Source organism: Nuphar pumila, chromosome 13 (genome assembly GCF_984573655.1).
Source record: "Nuphar pumila chromosome 13, dmNupPumi1.hap1.1, whole genome shotgun sequence".
NCBI classification, from domain to species: Eukaryota; Viridiplantae; Streptophyta; class Magnoliopsida; order Nymphaeales; family Nymphaeaceae; genus Nuphar; species Nuphar pumila.
Genome location: NC_143261.1, coordinates 102,497,336 through 102,520,219, shown reverse-complemented (window position 1 = coordinate 102,520,219; position 22,884 = coordinate 102,497,336). Strand labels below are relative to the sequence as shown.

The window sequence follows — 22,884 nt, the reverse complement described above, 5'->3', positions numbered from 1 at the left end:
AATCACAACTAATAGTTGTTCAATGAACAGGTAGGGGTCTGCCTAACCCCAGCTTGACTATTTAAAAAATGAACAGTAAACTAAATCAATATTTGGATTTAAATTAGATCTAATTAAGCAAAGTTGATACGAATCTAAAATTAGGGTTGTTAATCAGTTGTGTTGTGTCAGGTATGGGTATAAAAATGGTTGAGATGACCTGACCCAAGTAATACACAAGTTAGGTTTGGGTTATGATTTTTATTGGATAATCCAACCCAACCCGGCATATATATATATATATATATATATATATATATATATATATATATATATATATATATATATTACCTAAAATATTAATGGTAATACTAGAGCCGGAATTAAAAATAAAACAAGCTATTTACAAGTAAAAATTGCAATCAAATTGGGTTTCCATCCATATCTGAGTTAGATTAGAACTAAAACTGATTTATATCTAAAAATAATCTGAGTAAACAGATCTTTATCCAAGTTGGATCTTACTTTAACGACCTGAACATGAAAATAAGACATATTCAGATAAGAAATCTGATTATATCCAATAGTTTTGCATTCCTAATGCTGGATCAAGTGACAAATAATCCATTAGATCTTTCATGTATGGAGTGGGAATGTGCTATTTTAGAAGGTCCAGAGAGAGAGCGAGACTTTTGGGTTTTGAACCTATTGCAGCATTTAACATTGGCATTGATGGGAGCCGATTTTATGAGAGTCGGTTCCTTACGCTCATAAACGAGATCAATTGCTAGTTTAGTGAAACGGTGAAAAGATTGAGCACATTTACAAAATTAACCAAAAAAAACAGCTGTTGGATCAAGAGTGATCTAACGGTTAAAGGTTATCTATACGGAGCTACAGTATATATATATATATAAAGCAAGCTAGGGTTAGGGTTAGGGTTAGGGTTAGGTGGACCCCTACCAAAGCAACAGCTGCCCCCATGTGGCAGATCAGGGATTCGATCCTGGGCCTTCAGCTTGACAGGACCCCGCTTACTACATGGGATACCACCTCGGTATATATATATATATATATACACTAAACAAATGCTGTTAAGCTGCCAATTGCCATCCAACTTTATTCTATTTATCGTTTCATTCGGTTGATTTAAATTATGATAATCATGGTTGCAAGGGAGAGCTAGAAACCATGTGTATCATGTTGGTCGCTAGCATTAAATTAACTAATGAGACATCATGTATATCTGTATCTTGTTGTTGCTTTCTGCTTATTTTTCTTGTCTCATGCCATTTTTTATTAAGCAAACCATGGGAATCTAACATGCAAATTGTGCTTTTTCTTTTTTACTTCCCTCTCTTTTTGTCTAACGAACGCATTTTGGGTAGGTGGGATGTAAGTGGAATACCACAAAAGTAAAAGTAAAATGAAATTCTACTTTAGTAGCATTATTGTTGTTAATAAGCCCTCCATCAATGCTCTTGACTGTTTTAGGATCTAGAGCATACAGTTTAGCTTTAGGGTTTCAGCTATCATGGCCTAGCATTTAGACCTTTGATAGCACGATATGCGTGGTGGTGGTCATTTCCACTTATATGGGTTTTTTTTTTCAGTGTATCTTTCTGTTACAGTTACAGTCTCTATCCGAACACAGATTCCACCAAATGGCATATGATGGGATTCATCATATATAAATCTTGGCTGTCCAACCAATGGCTAAGATTAGTCCATATTCTCACCCGAGAGCCGTCCAAATCATCAATTGGATGGTTAGGATAGCTTCATATATCGTAGGATAGGATCCTTTCTCTCACACATGCTCCGAGACGACAGGTAACTTGAGTATGGGTTGTAGCCTAGTGGGCAATAATTAAATATTGAAATTGGAATTAATAATGAGAAGCTAAAGATTTGCGTGCACCAAAAAGATAAGATGGCTGTTGATTTGGAATTATTAGCAAGATGTCCTTGTACTCCAATAAAAATTTTAAATGATCTAAAATCACTGTTCAGCACATGCGATAATTTTTTTTAACCGAAAGAGCATCCAAATGTATGTTTGTTCTCTCATTTTTTTCCCACAATATGGATAAGCTCACAGATCATCCTGCCAACCTCTCTATCTCCTTTTATATGTTCGTTCTGGAACCAGCATTCAAGACCAATGACCATGATTCATGGAATTGGATGTTGGCATTTCTTGCAAAACAATCAAAGAAAGTGTACTTGTATTTGCCATAGAGCTTCGACGTTCTCCACAATCAGTCGATGCCCACGATGAGTCCAGGCCTAAAGTCGATGGTGAGCAGAACTCTGAACCCACGATACTGAATGTAAGTTAGGTTAAGGCTGAATGACAATGTCACTCATCATACATTGCCCAACCACCTCTTTATATAGTGAAGGTAAGGGAGGTGGTTCAGTGAATGTGGATACTTCATATTCACGTAACCTCCTCCATTATGCATTAACCGTTCTCCACTACGCAGCCCACTACCCCACTATATTTTTAATGTCAAACCGGGTCACCCAATGGGTTGGACTCGGATCTAAATGTCCAACATTCTTTCACTTGACCCATTGACACTAAAAGTATATTAAATTGAGGTTTATACCGTTAGCTCAATTTAATTCTTCACGTAGGTTCACATGCTATCCTTTATCATAATGATGAATCAAATGAGTCATGAAGATGAACACTCATTTATGAAATGTCATATTCCTATGTACTACACTACAATTCACCTTCAGTGCTTAAGCATATTGAAATTATCTTTATGAATAGGTTGATCTCTTAATTACCTATTCTATTAATCTTTTAATATTGTTATTCTGCTATTTTTTCTAACCCATATGAGAGATCCTTTATGCAAAATCAACAATATTCAAAGTCATAGAGAATCAAGTTCATATACACAAATGTGATCACTTAATGTATTGTCATACATCAGAAGGAATAAAAAAAACCCATCCCTTTTACATGTTGGGAATATAATCTCGTTGCTAGCCTTTTAGTAAGGGGATCAACAGTCATTTCCTTCGTCCCAATTGTATCAATACATACCAGATGATTCTCAGTCCTTTTTTTAACAACAAAATATTTTAACTCCATGTGTCGACATGATGTTGAGCTCTTGTTGTTATTCAAAAAGGATACAGCTGCTTCATTATCACAAAAGATCTTTAATGGTCTTTTAATAGAGTCCACAATATAAAGATCTATAATAAAGTTTCTTATCCAAATAGCCTGTGACAAAGTCTTGTATAAAGTAATAAATTCTGCCTCCATGGTATGAGCAACAGTGGTAGACTGTTTTTCACTTTTCCATGAGACAACACCACCCGCTAGTAGGAAAATGTATCCGTGGATTTTCTACTGTCAATACACTCTCCTAAGTTCTCATCAGAGTATCCAACGACCTCTAGGTGGTCAACTTTTTTGTAGGTCAACATATAGTCTTTTATTCCTTGTAAATAGCGCATGACCTTCTTTGTTGCCTTCCAGTAAGCAATGCTTGGATTTGACTGATATCTACCAAGCATTCCTATAACAAATGATATATCAGGTCGAGTGCAGGTCTGCACGTACTGCAAACTCCCAACTGCCAAAGCATATGAAACAACATCCATCTTAACCTTTGTAATATCATCTTGAGGACAGTCCTTTAAGCTCAATTTATCCCCTTTCACTATAGGTGTCGAACTAGGAGAATAATTCTCCATCTCATATCTTTTAAGAACCTTAATGATATAGGATTTCTGAGAGAGACTAAGGACATCATTAGTTCTGTTACGACGGATCTCGATTCTAAGAACATAAGTGGCCTCACCCATGTCCTTCATATCGAAATGAGAAGAAAGAAAATCTTTTGTTTCATGTAATAAATTCAAATCATTAGTTGCAAGAAGAATATCATCAACATATAAAACCAAAATTATGAACTTACTCTCACTAGTCTTAATGTAAATACACTGATCAACATTGTTTTCAGTAAATCCAAAGTTCATAATTACCTGATTAAACTTCTTATACCACTGACGAGAGGCCTGTTTAAGTCTATAAATTGACTTATTCAATTTGCAAACTAAGTTATTCGAGTCATCTATACTGAAACCAAGAGGTTGTTGCATGTATACCTCCTCATCCAGACCTCAATTCAGGAAGGCAGTTTTCACATCCATCTGATGTAGCTTTAAATCAAAATTAGTTACGAAGGCCATGATTATCCTCAATGATTTCTTAGTTGAGACAAGAGAAAAAGTCTCATTATAATCAATGACCTCTATCTGTGTAAAACCTTTTGCAACAAACCTAGCCTTATACTTTTTCATATGACCTTTAGAGTCTGTTTTGGTCTTATAGACCCATTTACAACCAACAGGTCTAACTTCATTAGGTCAAGATACAAGATCTCAAACTTGGTTTTTTGCCATAGAGTCAAGCTCTTCTTTCATGACATTGATCTAATATATTGATCTTTCACTTTCAATGGCTTCTGCAAATCTGAAGGGATCTTCATCAATGTCTATGGAATCATTTGACTCTTGTAAATACACCACATAGTCTGGATGGATAACAAATTTCCTGATTCTGGTGGACCTTCATACAGGTGTTATAGGTGGTTTAAAATGAGCATTTGTATCATGTTATTGTATATCCTCATCAACAACTGGATCTAGTTGGGATTGATGTTCATTGATTGAGTTTTCTCTTACATCATCCAAAGGGACAATGATAGAAAAAATTGGGTCTTATCCTTAGCAGGTGTGAAACTTGAATCCTGTATTTTCTGAAAATTAATATTTTGAGACGCATCTATCCCAACATAATCATTTTCAAGAAATCTTGCTTTATCTGTTTCCACTATCTGTGGTGTATGAGACGGACAATAAAACCTAAAGCCCTTTGACCTTTCTGGATAATCAATGAAGAAACCACTAGTTGTCCTAAAATCAAAAGTTTTTATATGTGAGTTATACAATTTAGCTTCTGAAAGACTTCTGATTTTTTCAAATAATAAGTAGAGATACATATACCATGAGTAATCATCTATAAAAGTGACAAAATACTTTTCACCCGTATAACACGGTGAAAAAGGACTGCACACATCCGTATGTACTATTTTTAACTTTTCATTATTGCGCTTGACATATCTTTCTTATACATATTAGACCGCTTAGCCTTTATGTAGTTAACACATGGCTCTATATTCGTAAAATCAAGGGATCCAAGGATTCTCTCTTTCACGAGTCTTTCGACTCTCTCTTTCGAGATATGTCCTAACCTCTGATGCCAAAGCAGATAGGATTGATCATCCTTTAGGCCACTTTTATTGCCAATCATTATGTTCTCAATGGAGTGAGATTCCTGAATTTGGAATTTGGTTCTTAACCGATACAAACATCACACATATATGCAGAACCTATATTCATTGAATTTTTCATAATAATAAGTTTGGAATTTTTAAATTTAAATACAAAGCTAAACTTATCAAGTTTTGAAATTGAAATCAGGTTTTGACTATAGGATGGAACATTGAATGTATCGACCAAATCCAATATGAATCCCGACTCTAACACAATTCTGCAGGCCCAACGTTCTTGACATGCAAACATATCCTATTTTTAGAAAAGATGCTTCTTTCATGCTCTGTTGGTTCCCTCTTGTTCAGAAATGCCTGCAAAGAGTTGGCAATGTGTACTGTAGCACCAAAATCAATTCACCAACTATGCAATGGAACATGAATTAAATTGCACTCATGATAAACGAATGACTTATTACCTTTATTTTTGAGTCACTTCTTATACTTCATATAATCCACCTTCTTATGCCCCTTCTTTTCGTAGAAAAAATACTTTACAGAAGAGCCTCCTAACTGGGATTTAACTTTAGCTTAAGAGATTGAACTCTCTCCAGTGGCTTTCTTCTGATTCTTTTTCTTGAAGGAGCTTTTCTTTGGCCTCGACCTTTGTTTATTCCTATGAGAGGCCATATGTGCACTTGGCATCCTCTCACCCTTCAATCTCTCATCTTCTTCAACACACTTGGCCAAGAGGTCATTAAAAGACTACTCATCATTATGTGTATTGTAGGAGATTTTGATGAGTTCATACTTAGTAGGTAATGAGGTTAAGATCAGATGGACCAAGAAAGAGTTAAAGATGGTGAACTTCATGTAATTCAACTGAGTCACAACATTTCTCATTTCCAAAATGTGTTGTCGGATGTGACTGTCACCAGCATATGTCATAGACACTAATTTGAACATGAGCGTACTGGCCCTTGCCTTATTAGAAGTGATGAATTGAGCCTCAATGGCTCTCAGAAATTTCTTCACTATCCTGAAATGAAGAATGACACCTCGAATATTCTTAGCCACCCGAGATTGCAAAAATAAAAGGCTAAGTCTGTTCGAGTGCTCTCACTTCTCAGAAGTAGCCTTCTGATCGGTTGTACTATGCTCTGTAAGAGCGGGAGGTTCATCAATTCTAAGGGTCAGATTTAAATCCGTATAGCTCAAAATGAATAACATGATTTCCTTCTAATCAGAAAAGTTAGACCCATCTAAAAGGAAGATATTACTAGAACCGTCAATAAGGAAGGAACCTGATACAACAAGGAACAAAAACAGAAAGACATTACTATTATTGCTCAAATGAGACTCGTGTTGAAAAGGTAAAAGTGAGACCCTTTATTTTCACCTTTTTTGAGACAAGTATAGTTGAGTCATTATCGTTTCACTTTGGTGAAAATAACAATACTTATAGTTGTTCTATGTCTTCAATTCTCAAGGAATTGACTTCAGTTAGTAAAACTAGTGAATCATGTATCCAGAGACAATTCATCATTGTACCTTTGGGTACTAACATGCTTAATAGGCTGAAATACACATCTACTATCACACCCTATGTAAATTTGGAACACAACGACCTACCTTTGGGTTGAATCGATATTTTATAAATTTACACATAATCATAATAACGAATCTTAATACAGTTCAAAGAATCCTTAATCGACACGACTCAGATCACTTTGGTGATTACATGAATCAGTCAATTAAGATCTTTTACCGAAAACCTATTCGTATTATGGAGCACGCCCATGCATATATTTTAATGCATGTATATTCATGACATAATACAAGTTCATGCTTCAACTAATATACATAAACTAACTGTCATGAATTTAGTTATAATTCATGCATAAAACCATCATGCACAACTTAACCAACACAAAACACATGAATTAACATGCACAAGTCATGCATTATTTAGAATAAGCACTTTATAAAACATAAAAAATAACAAAAGCATGCTCATATGGGTAAAACCCAGGGTCCTCAAGTAGGAACCGGTTTGAAAATACCCCAAACCGGTCTAAAATGGCCCTGAACCGGTCATCCAAAAGTTCGAACCGGTTTTGAACCTTATGAACCGATACCAAATATGAATAAAAGTTCATAAAACCCTATAACCGTATGCCAAAATCCTTGTATCTTCATATATTCAAGAAAACATGGTCTTAGCATCTCAGAACCGGTTAAAAACTAGAAGGAACTGGTCAAAACTAGAAGGAACTGGTCAAAAACAACTTTGAACTGGTCCCGAAAAGGACCGAATCAGTTCCTGATCCGGTTCAGGCCAAATAGTGCTTGGATCTTGTAGTAGCATGGATTCAAATCCGGTCCAAACTGGACTCGGTCTAACCCGGTCCGAACTGGACCCGGTCCAAAATGAACTTGGGTCTGACCCGGTTGGAAATGGACCCGAGTTTGACCCGATTAGAAATGGACCCGAGTCTGACCCGGTCAGAAATGGACCCGGGTTTGACCCTCTGGTCCTAACCCAGTCGATCAAACCCAGACCAGGATCCCGAATGAATCTAGGTCCGGACCTGGGTCAGAGTCGACCCGATAAATAATGGCAGACCCATTAGGGTTCCTTTTAAAAACCAGCTTTCGGTTTCTGTGAAAACAGAAACCGAAAGTCGTCGCTCTGAAGATGGGGAGAAGACAAGCAACCGACACTGGTGAGGCTGCCAGTGACGACAAACAGTGCGAGCGAAGAGAAAAATTCCTGACGTCATCGGTCGGTGACCAACCGAATGACCTGCCGATGACAATGTCCATCACGGTGACCTTCACGGCGACCAACACGATGCCCATCTTTCTCCGACGACATCAAATCCCCTCCGACCTCCGGTTTAGAGAATGTCACTGGTGAGGATGTTGGTGACTCGGTGACCCAATAGCGAACGCACCCCCGGCGACAGGTAAGGCTTATTATTTTTTTTATGGATCTGCTGCTTGGAACAACTGGTAAATCGGCGATGCTGTCGGGCAGTCAGCGGTGCTGACAAGGCCGCCACTGCTCCTTCACCTCCCCGGCGAAAAGCCACCGGCCAAAATCCCCAGCCTGACGGCTGAATGGTTTTAAAAAATGGGGGGTTTTCAACCCTGTTTTTTCTGGCGACCGACGCAACAGGTAAGGAGTTTACCGCACTCCGCCGACAATTCAACGGTCTGGCAAAACCCCCTCCCCCAGCGACATCCCGCGGTGATCCCGACGCCGACAGACTACCCTGTTACCCAATGTCGCTGGTTAAACCCTTGATTTCTGTGTATTTTTTAATCAGAGGGTCGCTGAGACATTCGTCGCCACTAGCGAACGGTTGTCGGGAATGGCAGTCGCCCTACGACGATAGTTGCCATCGACCAACTACCCACATCGCCCCAAGGCGATGAGCGATCACCTCAAAAATGGGTTTGTTGTCGGTGAAGGTTGTCGCACCATGGCAACAGTCTTCTAGGAATATACTGCATTGCCATCATCTATCGTTGTTTGCGACAGACTGCTGGAATGACTGGTGCCCTATGACGACATGCCGTCAGCGATACTGGAGCGTGGCCTGAATTCAAAAAATGCAGGAAGGCCCTACGCGCCCACACACGCAGCAGAATGTGTGGGACGTGGGCCCATAACCCAATGTTGGTGTTTCTTGCAAAACAATCACAGAAAGTGTACTTGTATTCGTTATAGAGTGCGTGCAGGGTATTCGGCGTTCTCCTCAGCCGATGGATGCCCACGATGAGTCCAGGCCTAAAGTTGATGGCTAGCAAGACTGTGAATCACTGAATGTAGGTTAGGCTGAGGCTGAATGGCAATGTCACTCATCATGCATTGCCCAACCACCTCTTTATATAGTAGAGGTAAGGGAGGTGGTTCAGTAAATGTGGATACTCCACCTTCACGTAACCTCCTCCACTATCCATTAACCATACTTCACTATGCAGCCCACTATGCTTTTAATGTCAAACTGGGTCACTCAATCGGTTGAACCCAGATCTAAATGTTCAACGTTAGAAGGAGATAATAGGTGATTGAGATTTCTTCTTTTCTTTTAACAAATTACATGAAGTCCACAAAAAAAATTGGGGAAAGGGCCAATTTTGTCCTTCACCTAATAGTCCTCCTTCTCATTCTTGTGGATCATGCATGAACTGTTTAACGTAGTTCACAAGACAAAGAATCTCAGGATCCATGAAGTTTGTTTCCACTTGGGATGAATTTGCATTGCTTGAAGATACGACAGTATAACAGGTCGACTTATAAGTGAAAGTGATAGACCTAGAATTAATGGTGAGTGTCCAGCGTGGGTTGACCGATCGAGTGTGTGGCCTGGTTTAATGGAAGGCCAACGTCGTGGGTTCGAATCCACATTACCCCGCTTGTAAGAACTAAAACTCTGGTCCGGCATGGAGTTCCCCCTGACCACCCTAGCGTTTGGTGGTCCCAAAATTGTCGCAACTGGGTGTCCTGCATTGTTGAAAAGACTTTTAATTAAAAAGAGTAGGGATTTCATTGAGGAATGGATAATAAGCTTTTTTCCGTTGGAATATTATTTTTTACATATATTTGGATCGATTACACGTTGTCACCACTCACCAGCAACTATATACACAAATCACACCCCACACGGTCCGTTTGATGCCCTAATTCCCAAACATAAATCAATTGAATAATTTTTTTTTACACCCCTTAGGCTCCATTATTTATGTATGATCCACGGCTCACAGACATTGCCACAATGCGAGCCAGCCAATCAGATCCCGAAACGTTGCAATGTGGGACTATCTGCTCGGTTGGACCTAAGGAGTGGTGGTCCGGCCCCACCCAACCCAACCCAACCCAACCCAACCCATGTAAAGGCTCGGTCGGGAAATACCAAATATCTTGCCTTGTCGGCTCCACATTTGGCAAAGCTAAGCTCGATCCCGAATCTCAACTGGGGTTAAAAGAGTTGAACTGCAGTTAGGTATTCCTGAGACAGCAAAGAACGAGCCGATCTTATCACGCTGAGCCGCTGGGCTCCGCTGGCTGAGCGGCGTCGACATCTGGCGCGACAACGCTGAGCGCGAAGTTGAGAAGCGCGCGACTCCCCCTCATTTTGTAGGCGGCTCGGTCGTAAGCCAGCGCGGCCTCCTCGGCGGTGTTGAATGTCCCCAGCCACACTCTCGAGCCCTGGCGCGCCGAGTCCCTGATCTCCGCCGCAAACTTCCCCCACGGCCGCTCCCTTACCCCCCTGTAGTGTTTCCCGCTCTTCTTCCGACCGGAGACCCCAGATTTCCTCTCGCCCCTTGCTCGATCCGGTGCAGCGGAACAGACGGACGGCTGAGCCCCCGTAGCAGGGAACCACCCCTTCAGGCAAGCCTCCTTCAGCACGCCGTAGAGGACCATCTCCTCCGAGTCGTTCTCGTTCAGCGGGAGCTTCTCCCACTCGCCGGAGAAGCACGGGCTAGTGCAGGTGGGACCCGAGACCCTTGCAGGGAAGCCCGTTGCGGCCTGCGGGAAGGCCAGCGAGAGCGGGGCAGGAGGAGGGTTCCTCCTGCGGCGCTCCTCCTGAACCTTGCCTTTCCTCCTCTCCTCCTTACGAGCGTCTCCGATCTCCGGAGAGTCGAACCGGAGCGCGCTATGCACGAACCTCTCCCCCTCGTCGTCCCCTTCCTCCTCCTCCTCCACCCTCCGGCGCTTTCCCGCGGGGCCGAGAATGGCGGACTCCGGTGAGTGGCACTCCGTCAGAGACGACCCGGACGGAGAGCTCGGCAGGAAGACGGAGGCGTAGTAGGAATCTTCTAGAAGGTGGCACCGTATGTCGTCGAGATCGGCCTCCATCTTGAAGGAAAACCTGACGCCGATATCCTCTCTCGTTAACGGTGCTCCGGTATTTTTCCTTTTCGGTGGCGGCCCTTTCTCCTACTCGGTTCACCCCCGCTTGGGGGTTTGTTTACTCGGTAGACCACCTTTTATAGCCCGATCGTCGCCGTTAGCTAAAACGGCGTTAGTCTCTCATTTTTCTCACCAATCACCCTAGATTCCTGACTTAGCATGTGAGTCATCACATTCTCGACGACAAAGAGTGACGGTGTTCTGCTTACGCACCCGCCTGCTTCTCATTGATGGGAGATCGATGACGTGGATGGATGCCGAATTCGCCACGTCAGTCAGCGTACGGTCGGGTGGTGACTGTTTGACTCTGGGTAGCTTCCCCTAGCCTTTCGACACCTCCGAGAGCCAACTGAAGCCACAAATTTCAGATTACCCAAAAAAAAAATATATAAAAGAGAGAAAAATTGACCCATCCACCACATGCTTCGGCCCGCTTGCCTACGACTACACCCTGTGTTCACTTGGGTTGGGCCCACTTATACGGCTCGGTCCATTAACTCCAAACCTACGCAATAAATATCGGCTATATTTTGAAAGTTTCACGATAAATATTTTCAAAATGTCATTTATTTTGACGATATCATGTTTTTGTCTCGATATTTGATGCAATAAGGAATTAGTATGTTTACGTTTTTATATTTTGTTTTGTAGTTTCGTATATTTTTTTTATGCTTTTAGATATGCCAATGTTTTCTCGAAAATCAAAACTTTCTGAATCTAGTGAAAGATTTTCTTCATCACGATATTTGTGACACTAGTCCAAACGAATATGCCAGCAATTCAGTGCGTGGTTCTGGGCAAGCATCCTTGACTTAGCCATGGCTCAGCTTGAGCTAGACTTTGAAATTTTTTATTTTTTAATATATAAAGGCTTGAGCTAGACTTTATTGTGCTGAGGTTTGGTCAATAAATGTTTGCATAACATGCTTCTCTTCCTAATTTGGCTGATTCTCATGATTAAGCGCTTAACCGCAACAAATGTTTCACCCATAACGATTCACGATGCATTCTTAAGTTGAAAAGTGGTTGTCGGGATTCTAACCTGACTTTAGCTACAAAAGAAGAGAGGAAATAGGGCTAACCGAGTTAAACTTCTTGTAAATGGGACGAGCTGGCTGCTTGATTATGTGACTAAAGAAATTGCCAGACCCACTACAAGCATGTGCATGTTTAGCCCTTGCATTTTTGTTAATAATAGACATGGAGATTATCATCCTCAATCATAAGTTTATAAGTTATACCCCAACTTACTACTCATACTTAACATCAAATTAAGAGAGAGAGAGAGAGGGATCGGATTTTATCCAACTGAATCTAATTAATACTATGATTCAGAATTGGTTTTGAGTTTTGCTATTGAATCCAGCATGTATTCCAATCTGATTACATGTAAAAAAAATATAGATTCAGTATGTGCTTGTCTCCATCACAATCCGACTCCTACTAATCAGTATCTCATTAGTCCGATCTTTATTGGCCACATCATACATGAATCCTGATCGTTTGCATCATAGTTGAGAAGAACATACGGTGGCACTAACACCACCCAAAATTTAATCTAAAAATGATCCTACTTTTTGACAAAAATGACATGATTCTCAAAATGCTCCACAATTTTTTAAATCTATCCCATGTCTAAATTCTAAATATCTGCTTACTGGAAAAACTCGTCATCAATGATTCTGAAAAGCTTGACGATGAACTGGCACCGATGACTCACTGAAGTTAATCGCTGATAATAGTGGCCAAAAACTGTTGCCGGGGGAAGCACGTTGAGAACCACAAAAAAACATAGATTATGTGAAAATAACCATGGGTTGCATACAATCATTTTTTAAACAATAGAAAGATTGCATTTAATGATGACACAAACTCCACAAAAACAAAAAAAAAATAACATTTTATTCATCCCCAATATCTAGGGTATTTTTTAAAATCCACAAAATTGTCAAAAAAATCGCATTTAAAGACTATATTCACAATAACCTTATTTGTGAAGTTAGTACCTTATTTATGATAATCGTTCCATAGTGCAAACTTCATAGAACTTTGCAATGTGTTATATTCGAAGATTGTCACATATTTGCATTTCTCATTAAAATCAGTTACTTAAAGGAGATCTACACGGTTTTATGCAAACTCCGTACTATATATGAAAATTTAGTAAAATATTTGCAAAGTTTTGACAGATTTCAGTTACAAAAAGTTTGCATATTTGGTTATACAAACTTTATACTATATATGCAAATTTTAGTGAAATATTTGTGATGTTACGACAAGTTTCAATTAACGAAAGTTCACATATTTAATTATGCAAACTTTATATTATATATGTAAATTTAGTGAAATTTTTATGAAGTTTTGAGAGGTTTAAGTTATAAAAAGCTTACAACTTTGATTATGCAAACTTCGTACTATACATGTGAATTTAGTAAAATATTTTCAAACTTTTAAAAGGTTTCAGTTACATAAAGTTTACAGATTTGGTTATGCAAAATTCGTATTATATATTCGAATTTAGTAAAATATTTGTGAAGTTTCAAAATATTTCAGTTACAAAAAGTTCACAGATTTGGTTATACGAACTTCGTACTATATATATGAATTTAGTAGAATATTTATAAAGCTTCAACATGTTTCAGTTATAAAAAATTCACAGATTTAGTTATATAAACTTTGTACTATATATGTGAATTTAGTAAAATAGTTGTAAAGTTTCAAAAGGTTTCAATTACAGTAAGTTCATGTATTTGGTAATGCAGATTTAGTGAGGTATGCAAAAAAAAGAAGTACGAATCTACCTTTTAGTGAGAGTTTGTGGTACCCGAAAAGTATACCGATATATTGTGTGAACTTCAAAAGATTCGCTCGTGCAAAGGATAAAATGATCCTAAAAAAGTTGAGCATTTACAAATTTGAACGTGAGGCATGTTTAAAAAATTATGAAGTATTTTGAAAAATGTTATTTTTTGCGATGCTACAGTCATTTTCCAAAATTTAATTCAGATCATCTTTGCAAGAAAGATCAAAAGGTCCCCAAAGAAAAAAGATATATGCAGATTTTCGTAGCATAAGGCGTATCCACAATATACCCCAAAGTCATCTATATTTTTTGTCGTTCCTTACATTGGCAAGATGCTAAAAAGATTTCAACATATTAAAGTGAAAGATGCCACGTGGATGCCGGTAGATTCATAACCTTGGGGTCATATTGGCCACTCTCTAATTGAAATTAAAAAAAAAAAAAAAACTTTTAGGACCAAGCCTGATATAGAAGAGAAGAGTGGTCTCTCAATCTGGCAGTTGGGTGGGATCTTAGGTAGGAATAGGAAGAATATCCTTTTTGTAACTGCAAAGATTCTAATCAAATAATTGAGGATGAGGACGGCCTTGTTTCTATTGACTCTTGACTTTATCCCTTGTGCTTGTTAAGTTGTTTACTCTACGCCATTGTGTTTGGACAACTTTTCCAAAATTAAGAGTCAATGGGAGGGAATTTAGGGTATGTTTGATGGCTTGTCCAGGGTTGGACGAAATGAACAAAAAGAACGGAACAGAACATTCGTTCTGTAACAACTGTTCCAAGTCCACCGTTTGTTTGGACCGTACTCAAATGCTATGCTCCAAATGTTGGTTGTTTGATGATGATGTGCGGACAACTTGGATAGTAATGGATAATAGGTCGGATTACTTTATTTTGGATCGTATGACCCGATCCGTACATCATTTTACATGTTTTAACAAGTTTATTATGGATTTTTAACCCGGATATAGATCCAATTACGAAACTATGTCTAAAATCATGATTTTTTACGTTGAATATGGATTTTTGATCCAAATATAGATCTCGAATTGGATTCAAATACCGAAACATATGAAAATGTATGTCTAAAATCATGGATGCTGGGTCGGATTACTTTGTTTTGGATTATATGACCCAGTCTATCTACCTGTTTACATATTTTAACAAGTTTATTGTAGATTTTAGCCTGGATATGAATCCAATTAGGAAACTATGTCTAAAATCATGGATTTTTACCTTGAATATGAATTTTTGACCCGAATATGGATCTTGAATTGGATTTAAATACCAAAACATACAAAAACTAATGGGTGGGATTTGGTATGCAAATGATTGGGTTTTCAACCTAGGGGATGTCAATGGATTGGGTTTGGGTTAGATATCTGATTGAATCCAAATCTGATTACTCGAGATTCACTAAAGCAAGCATGATCCGCTTAACAATCAGATTGGGATTTGATAAGCAAAATAGGCCATCCATAGGTTGGGCAAAATCGAGCCACTTCATGCCTTGTGCTAAACACGCTAGACTTGGTATTGACAGTCAGGTATTAGGCACAAAGCAAAAGTTAAGGCTCAATCAATATATTAAAAAAGATGTGACCCATTTGCATCGCTATTATGGGCGATGCACAATTATTTAAGTCAATATTCAAGGGGGCAACAAATTTTTGTTCCCAGAAACTCCAAGAAAATGACATCATACTCAAAGATAATGGCATAGTCACTTGCTTTATTTTATTGTTGGGACAGCCAACCCGATCAGAGTATGCAAAAAAGATGAGAGCAGAAGGTTTGCCCAAGCAGTAGCATTTCATGTTAAAGCCCATTGATGGTTGGTAATCCAAACTCAGAGTCTCATCATCTATCTCAAAGCCTTAAACTTCATAAACTATTTTGCCACATACCATAGTAGCATAGAAGGATCAGATCCATTTTGCTATAAACCAATGTTGTTTAAATTGGTTTCTGAACAGAATGAACAGACAAAAAAGTGTAGAAAAAATAAAGAAGGTCGATTCAGCTTGAATCAGGCCGATTGAAGATTAAATTGGGCAAATCAGGCCAATAGACAAAAAAAAAACCTTTCAACCTTTTCAAATTTAATCTTTCTACTATTTAAAAAAAATCGTGATTTCCCCAAGAAAATCAAAATTTTCAAATTCTCAGGAAATCTTTTTGCTAATATTATTGTGATATAACAGTGGCCAAATCAAATTTTCCTCACACTAGTAGATGAACTGTGATCCTGTAATAGCAGTCTTTCAAAGACTATTTCTTCCCAACACCAATATTTTCTCAAGCTAGTTTGGCCTTAATTAAAAATGGTCAAAGCACTTCATGAATAGCAGGATAAGGATGATCCTGATGAACATCATAATAGTGATTGTGATTCAAGCACCATGTTTGTCATCAAATTTGGGCTTATTTAATTTATTCTTAACTGCTTAAGTTTTCACAAGTAACAGAAAAGCACCATGAACCTCAAACAGAATTCTTGCATACTCTTCATGTACATATCAACTATCTGCTACTGCACAATTGATTGTTCTGGCTCAAGGTTTATATTGATCACAGATTGAACCAAGGTGTTCTTGGGCAACCCAACTGCAGAATTGTTCCTCATGTCGCTAACTTCACTGCTTTTTTCTGCATCTCATGGCTGCCAATATCAGAGTCAACATGATTCTCATTGCTCAAAATGGCAAAGCTCTCAAAGCTCAGAGCTCTCTGAATCCAGATTATTGTGGGCCATAACAAAATACTCAGAAACCATGTGGTCATTCTCGTTAGAAACTTGCAGATCTGAAAATTTCATCTTACTGTAATCACTTGAAACAGAATTGTTGGTTTCTGAATCAAGCAACCTCTCATCTGTTATAACAGGAACTAGAGTCGTGCTAGATGTGGTAGTCACCATGACATCAGGTGAATGCCCATTGTAAGCAAGCGATAACTGGACAAAACCTGCTGGAGAATGGAAGAGGTCTATTGAAGAGAGTGAGAACTCCTGACTTAGTCCACCATTTGCAGCAACCACCGTAGAAATTGGAACCAATACAAACCCAAGCTACTGATCTTCCAAGAGAATTTTCTCTTTGCTTAACATCCAAATTTCGCATTTCAGTGACATCGATATTCTCGACATTAAGTTGAAGTTTATCGTTGAAGATCAAATTTCTTCCACCTCCATTGATAACTCGATTGGAGACCATCGAATCAAGGTTGGAGGTGAGACAAAACTTTGCATAGACGCCTTGGAGGAGAGTTGGTCAACAAAATTAAGAGCTTAAGACCAAAAATAAACCCTAGATCAAACCAGAACAAAATGAAATATTTAGAACAAAAACTACCTCAATACAGGAAATACTCAATTCATATGAGAAGTCGAACAACAAATGTCTCAAAATGACAAAACACACTAGCAACCACGAAACCCCAAATCCCCAATTCACCAAATTTTTGTTTAAAAACCAATCACCCAACTCAAAACCCCAAAATCCAAGAAACCCTAGTTCCACTTGCGATAAGAAGAAGGAATCTTGCCCCAAAAATAGTAGTCAAAATCCTAGTTCCCCTTGCGATCAGAAGAAGAAATCTTGCCCCAAAAGCAGTAGCCAAAACCCTAGTTTCGCTTCGACCGAATCAATTTTCAGAAGAGGGTCACCGACAACCGCTTGCAGGCACCGAGAATGAAGGAAAAGGTAAAGTTGTTCGGCAGAACACCTTCATCTCTCATGGCTCTGTACATCCGAATGGCTTCATGGGGACGACCACACCTTACAGCTCCTTTGATCATTGTCTGGTAAATGAAGAGATTGGGGTACGAGATTTGGTTGAAGATTCTGCAAGCGTAGTCGAAGAAGCCTCCCGATGGGGCAAGAGCAAAGAACACCACTAGCTCGACAAGCATAGTCGAAGAAGCCTCGCCAGCGAGTCACAGGGGGAGAGAGCGTCGGGCGAGAGAGGCGCACCCGTCGAGAAAATTTTGTTCCTCTCATTCCTGTTCATTTTGTAACAGGGGGGAGGTGGAACGAAAATTACATATAATTATGGATGCGGCGAACGCGCAGAACGCCGTCCGCCGCGTCTAACATTTGTTGAAAATCACTGTTCCTAGCAAGATTTTCATCCCCTTGGGAACGGCGTATCAAACATACCCTTAAGGCACCATTTGGTGCTCCATATTGTGGATGAACTTAGAAGAGATGGCATAAATAAGTTGTTTGAAAACAATAACTTAAAGAACTTTTAAACATTAAAGGCGTGCTTGGTGCATTAGTTAATACAGCCTTCTAAAGCATTGTTTTTTTAATAAAGGACCAACTTACTCTCACTCTCAGCCTTCTAAGATGGATTGGGTTTGGGTTGGGTATAAGTTGAACTCATCCAGCCCAACATGAACCCAATTGGAGGTGAGTCGGGTCTGGTCATGGGCCGGGCCAACCTGAACCCAACTTGAGGTGGGTTGGGTCTGGGTTGAGCATAGGTTAAACCCATCCCAACCTAAACCCAACTCGAGGTAGGTCGGGTCTAGTCATGGGTCGGGTCAACCTGAACCCAACTCGAGGTCGTTCTGGTCATGGGTCGGGCCAACCTGAACAACCTTTGGATTGTGTGTTTTTTACATAAAAACATGACTTTTCGAGGGGTAAAATTTTGGCACATTGTGGACTGTTGATTTTTCAACCTCTAAAAAAACCTGCATGCACCTAGAAAAAACATGATCAAAGGGCTCAGCACGTAGATTACATATGGAGGGTCTGATCTTTAAAAAAAAATAGAACATTTAAAAAATAAGGTTTCACATTCATGATTCGGTTAAGATCAGGCCTGAACTGGCCTTTTGATGGAGACACTACGACATCAGCACTGCAGGGAACTACAACCTTCACATTGTTTCCTAGATTTGCTTTAACCAGTGGTCCATGGATGTTAATTAGTGCACCGATTACAAAGGTTTAAATTGCCCTCCATAGCTCTGGAGGAATGGTTTATTTTCAACAGCAACATACCTGCAATGTCAACCACTGAACTTGCAGAAGTTACTTTTCAGATGAATATCTTAACATTTGTCTTATCATCATTTGTTATAGTTATCTTAAGATCACAGGAAGGAAGCTTTTGTGATAGCTTTCTCATCAGACAAGTCTAAAGTGGACATAGACAAAGAATGCTCAGAAGTTTCACACCACAATTATGAGCTTTCTCCAGTTCAGCCGATCAAGTTCCCTTACTAAAAGTGCTCTTGAAGCTATGTCCCAAACATATGACACCCTGCTAGCAATGAAGCATCAGGGAGCAGCAACATACATAGTGAGATGAATCCTACCATGTTCAACAAGGTCATCTGTCCAAGGAAACAAACAAAGATAACCCAAGAGGCAAGAACTGAAGTTTTGCATGTCCAATTTGAGGAAAAACATAATTTATGCCCTTATTTTTTATTTTCTCACACTTTCTAATGCATGCAGTTAGTTATTTCCAATATGCAGGTCCAACCTTTTTAGCCCATTTTTTGGCTGTATCATCTCCATATGAAAACCCAAATCAACTATTTATCTCATAATTTAGAGACAAAACACATACACTTTCAAGATAACTGTGGAGATCTAATAAGCCAATAAGCAATATCTAACTCTGCAGCAGGTCCACAGGTTGGCATGGAAATTCATACGCAAAGGTTACACAAGTGTGGTACTTGACACACCAGCTACATGGATGGATGCTCAAGAAATGAAAAATACATTTGAAGGAACATCATGCTCAATGAAATCCTGACCATTAACAGATCCAACTACATCAGGCCCAGTTGTATGAGTCAGGGACCCACTTGGACCATCTAAAGTTTAGCACCTTTAAAACCCGCCACCTGCAAGCCATTCTTTGTGAAGACCAGCAACAAACAAATCAAACTAGGAAATCCAAGCATCATAATTTAACAAAAAAGTAAGACAACAATTGCTATGACAATTTCAAAGATAAATAAGAACAATCACCATGAAAATTTCTAAGATGAAAATAGAATGTCCATGTGAAATGGATAGGGAGACTGAACCACTGACCTATAACCCACGAATATGGATACTTATAGGAGTATGGGTAATCCTGTTAGATGAATTTGAAAATGCTTCAGAATCCTAAAAAGAATAGATGGATAGGCAAGACCATCTATAATTCCTGGCTAGAGCTAAATTCAGATGCAACTATTATTTTTGGGTTTACAGAAGTCAAGTAGATAGCAAACTTATCAATTATTTCCTAAATTAGATGACTGGAAGCACAATATAACAATGTTTGTCCTGAAAAGCAAAAGCACGAGATCCAGGGATACGTACAACTCCTTTTGAGACCTACCATAAACATGATGCAATAAATTCAACTCAGCACAAGGACTAATGGTAGTATGGTAGTACAAGAAAAGAAGCACAAGCCATGCATGGACAAAACAGAATGAACTCCTATATCTAAACAAAGCTTGTTAAGAACAAAAGACCTAGGATCACAAAGTTGACTTGATGGTCGGTAAACATTGGGAAAAGGAGAAAAAAAAGAAGGAAAAGGCTCACCATGTGCACTATGCTGGCTCAAGCACAAGAATTAAATCACTGAAGTGACCAATTTACACTAAATTTATCCAATTTCAAATTTGTGATTAATCATAGACTCTCCCTCAAAGTAATGAGATCAAAACAAGGTTGTCAAACTAGGAAGCGGAAGCGGGAAACGATACGGGAAGCGGAAGCGAGAAGTGAGTCATTTTAAAATTTATAGGAAGCGGGAAGCAAAGTATCAATTTAAAAGCGAAATATGAATAAAAAATGAAGCAATATGGTAACTGAATGAGAATCAAATAAGAAACAAATAAAAATTAAAATAAAATTGATCATTCTTATATTTCATGATTTTTCAGTAAAAGAGTTAAATTTTTGTTAAAATTTAACAATGATGGTTACCAATTTAAAGAAAGTACATGAGAAGTGAGTGAAAGCCTGAGAGGAAATACATGAAAAACATGAAAAATATGAAAAAAAATGTGAGAAAATCATATAGGAAGCATAGACCATGCATGTGGGATGAGGAATCGAGATTAACATGAAGTTTCAGAAGCAAGTACCACGCTTCCTAAGCGAGTTTCCGGGAAGCGAGCTTCCCACCTACCTAAGAACCTTCCGGTAACTCTGGATCAAAAACTGAAATCATGGTTGTCTTACGAACTGAACCAATTTCCTTTTGAACTATAACTTTTAGAACCTCATAATAAAGATCATTCTCTGATAAAGTCTCAAAGGATTACAGTTACCTACTGACGGTAAAGCTCTATAACTTAATTTATACAATCAAGACTTTAGTTAAATACGTAAATAAACAAAATCAAAATAAAATAGAAGAAACAAAGTAACCACAGTCGGCAAATTAAACTCTTCGAAGACAGAAAAGAAAAAAGAGCACTAACCTCTCAAGGGCAAGGCTTATCATCAAAGTGAAATATCAGGATCCCCTGCTTGGTCATACCAACTGGGGATATCCCAGCTTCTTCTTCAAGCTAAAAAACAAACACAAAGAAAACTACATGTACAAGAGATGTACTCAAGAAAAATCCAGTTTCTTTAAATCATCATCAAAACCAAACAACTCTTCCACTTCCTCTAAAGAAAATAACACATGGGTAACAGATATTTTTCGAAACAATCACCTCTCTAATAGCAGCTTGCTCAATGGTTTCCCCTTCTTCAACTTTACCCCCGAAGCCATTGTAATAACCCTCTCCAAATCTGAAAGCTCTCCTTCGAAAACACACCAAAGAGAGAAAATCCACCAGAAATCAAATGAAAAAAACCCAGAAACGGCAAATGGCTATCTCAAAATATCATTCATTATGCTGGTTTTTGCTTACAGAAAATGGGAGAACCGGCGAAGAAAGAGACAAGAAGTAGAGAGCAACGAACCCGCGTTTCTTGAGGCCAAGGACTCTGGCACCATCATTCACAATGGCTAATGTCAAGAACTTGCGGTTGGAAGAGAGATTGGGGACGATGGGGTCTGAACTTCCAGTCATTGTTAAGAGGAGGAGAGGAAGTGAGGAGGGTCTCGTAGTTTAGCAGAGATGGAAACAAAGCGTTTATATACATGACACCTCTGTAATATTGGATTAAATACAGGGGTGTCGATGTTCAAAATGAAACGAAACTTCTGCTGGCCCTCCGTCCGCCCATGAAAATTTTCTTTCCCATTTTCTGTCATGGCATTTCAGATGGAAAAGGAGCCATAAACTTTACCATTCAAACACCTTTCATCTGGAATGCCTGGGAACTCCTGAAAGGCCTTCAGACTCTAAGAAGGGGGCGAAAAACGCTGACTAAGTTTAGAAATATATAAGGCAGACTAAAAACCTGAAATCATTATAGGGAAACACAAGGTGGCCAATTTCTCCCTTGACGAGGGCCCTCATATTGTACTTACGAATACAAAGAAGACTTCCTGAGGAGGAAACAAAGGGTAGGTTAATTTGACTTGACCACGTTCACAACTTGCCAGTAAAGCAAGGTCAATGATCCTGATGACTTATTATTGTGCACCCGCATGTCAGTTGTCAAGATTCCTTTCTGATACATGGAAAAACTGAACAATTCTTCCTCTTATAGACAATGACATAATGATAAAATATATATATCAAAAGTATGACTTTGTTAAACAAACGTTTGCTAAGGATTGAATTTTAGATTTAGATTGGTTCTCATTTCACACTAGAGATGGTAGAGTTACTAAAATTCTACTCTTTGTATGTATAAGGAGCAAGCATGAGATCTTTTAACGACAAACAAGCAAAATATAGTAGGACAAAAAAAAGATTGCGGGAAATGTTGATGATAAAA

General features: G+C 38.9%; 1 protein-coding gene and 1 long non-coding RNA gene across 2 annotated transcripts in view; both read right to left on the bottom strand.

Moving 5' to 3' along the window:
- LOC149819537 (uncharacterized) overlaps positions 1-21,928 on the bottom strand; it is a 52,568-nt gene extending 30,640 nt beyond the window's left edge. Inside the window, exons 1-3 of the long non-coding RNA XR_016427376.1 lie at positions 21,705-21,928; positions 21,465-21,554; positions 20,074-20,116 (exon numbers count right to left, since the gene is read on the bottom strand). This is a non-coding gene — a long non-coding RNA (uncharacterized LOC149819537). The remainder of the gene's footprint in view (positions 1-20,073; positions 20,117-21,464; positions 21,555-21,704) is intronic.
- Positions 9,841-11,248, bottom strand: LOC149819538 (ethylene-responsive transcription factor 1-like). Its single transcript, XM_089984634.1, has one exon. It carries the CDS (start codon positions 11,149-11,151, stop codon positions 10,330-10,332), a length of 822 nt encoding a protein of 273 aa, XP_089840760.1. The 5' UTR covers positions 11,152-11,248; the 3' UTR covers positions 9,841-10,329.
- Positions 21,929-22,884: the final 956 nt, after the last annotated feature.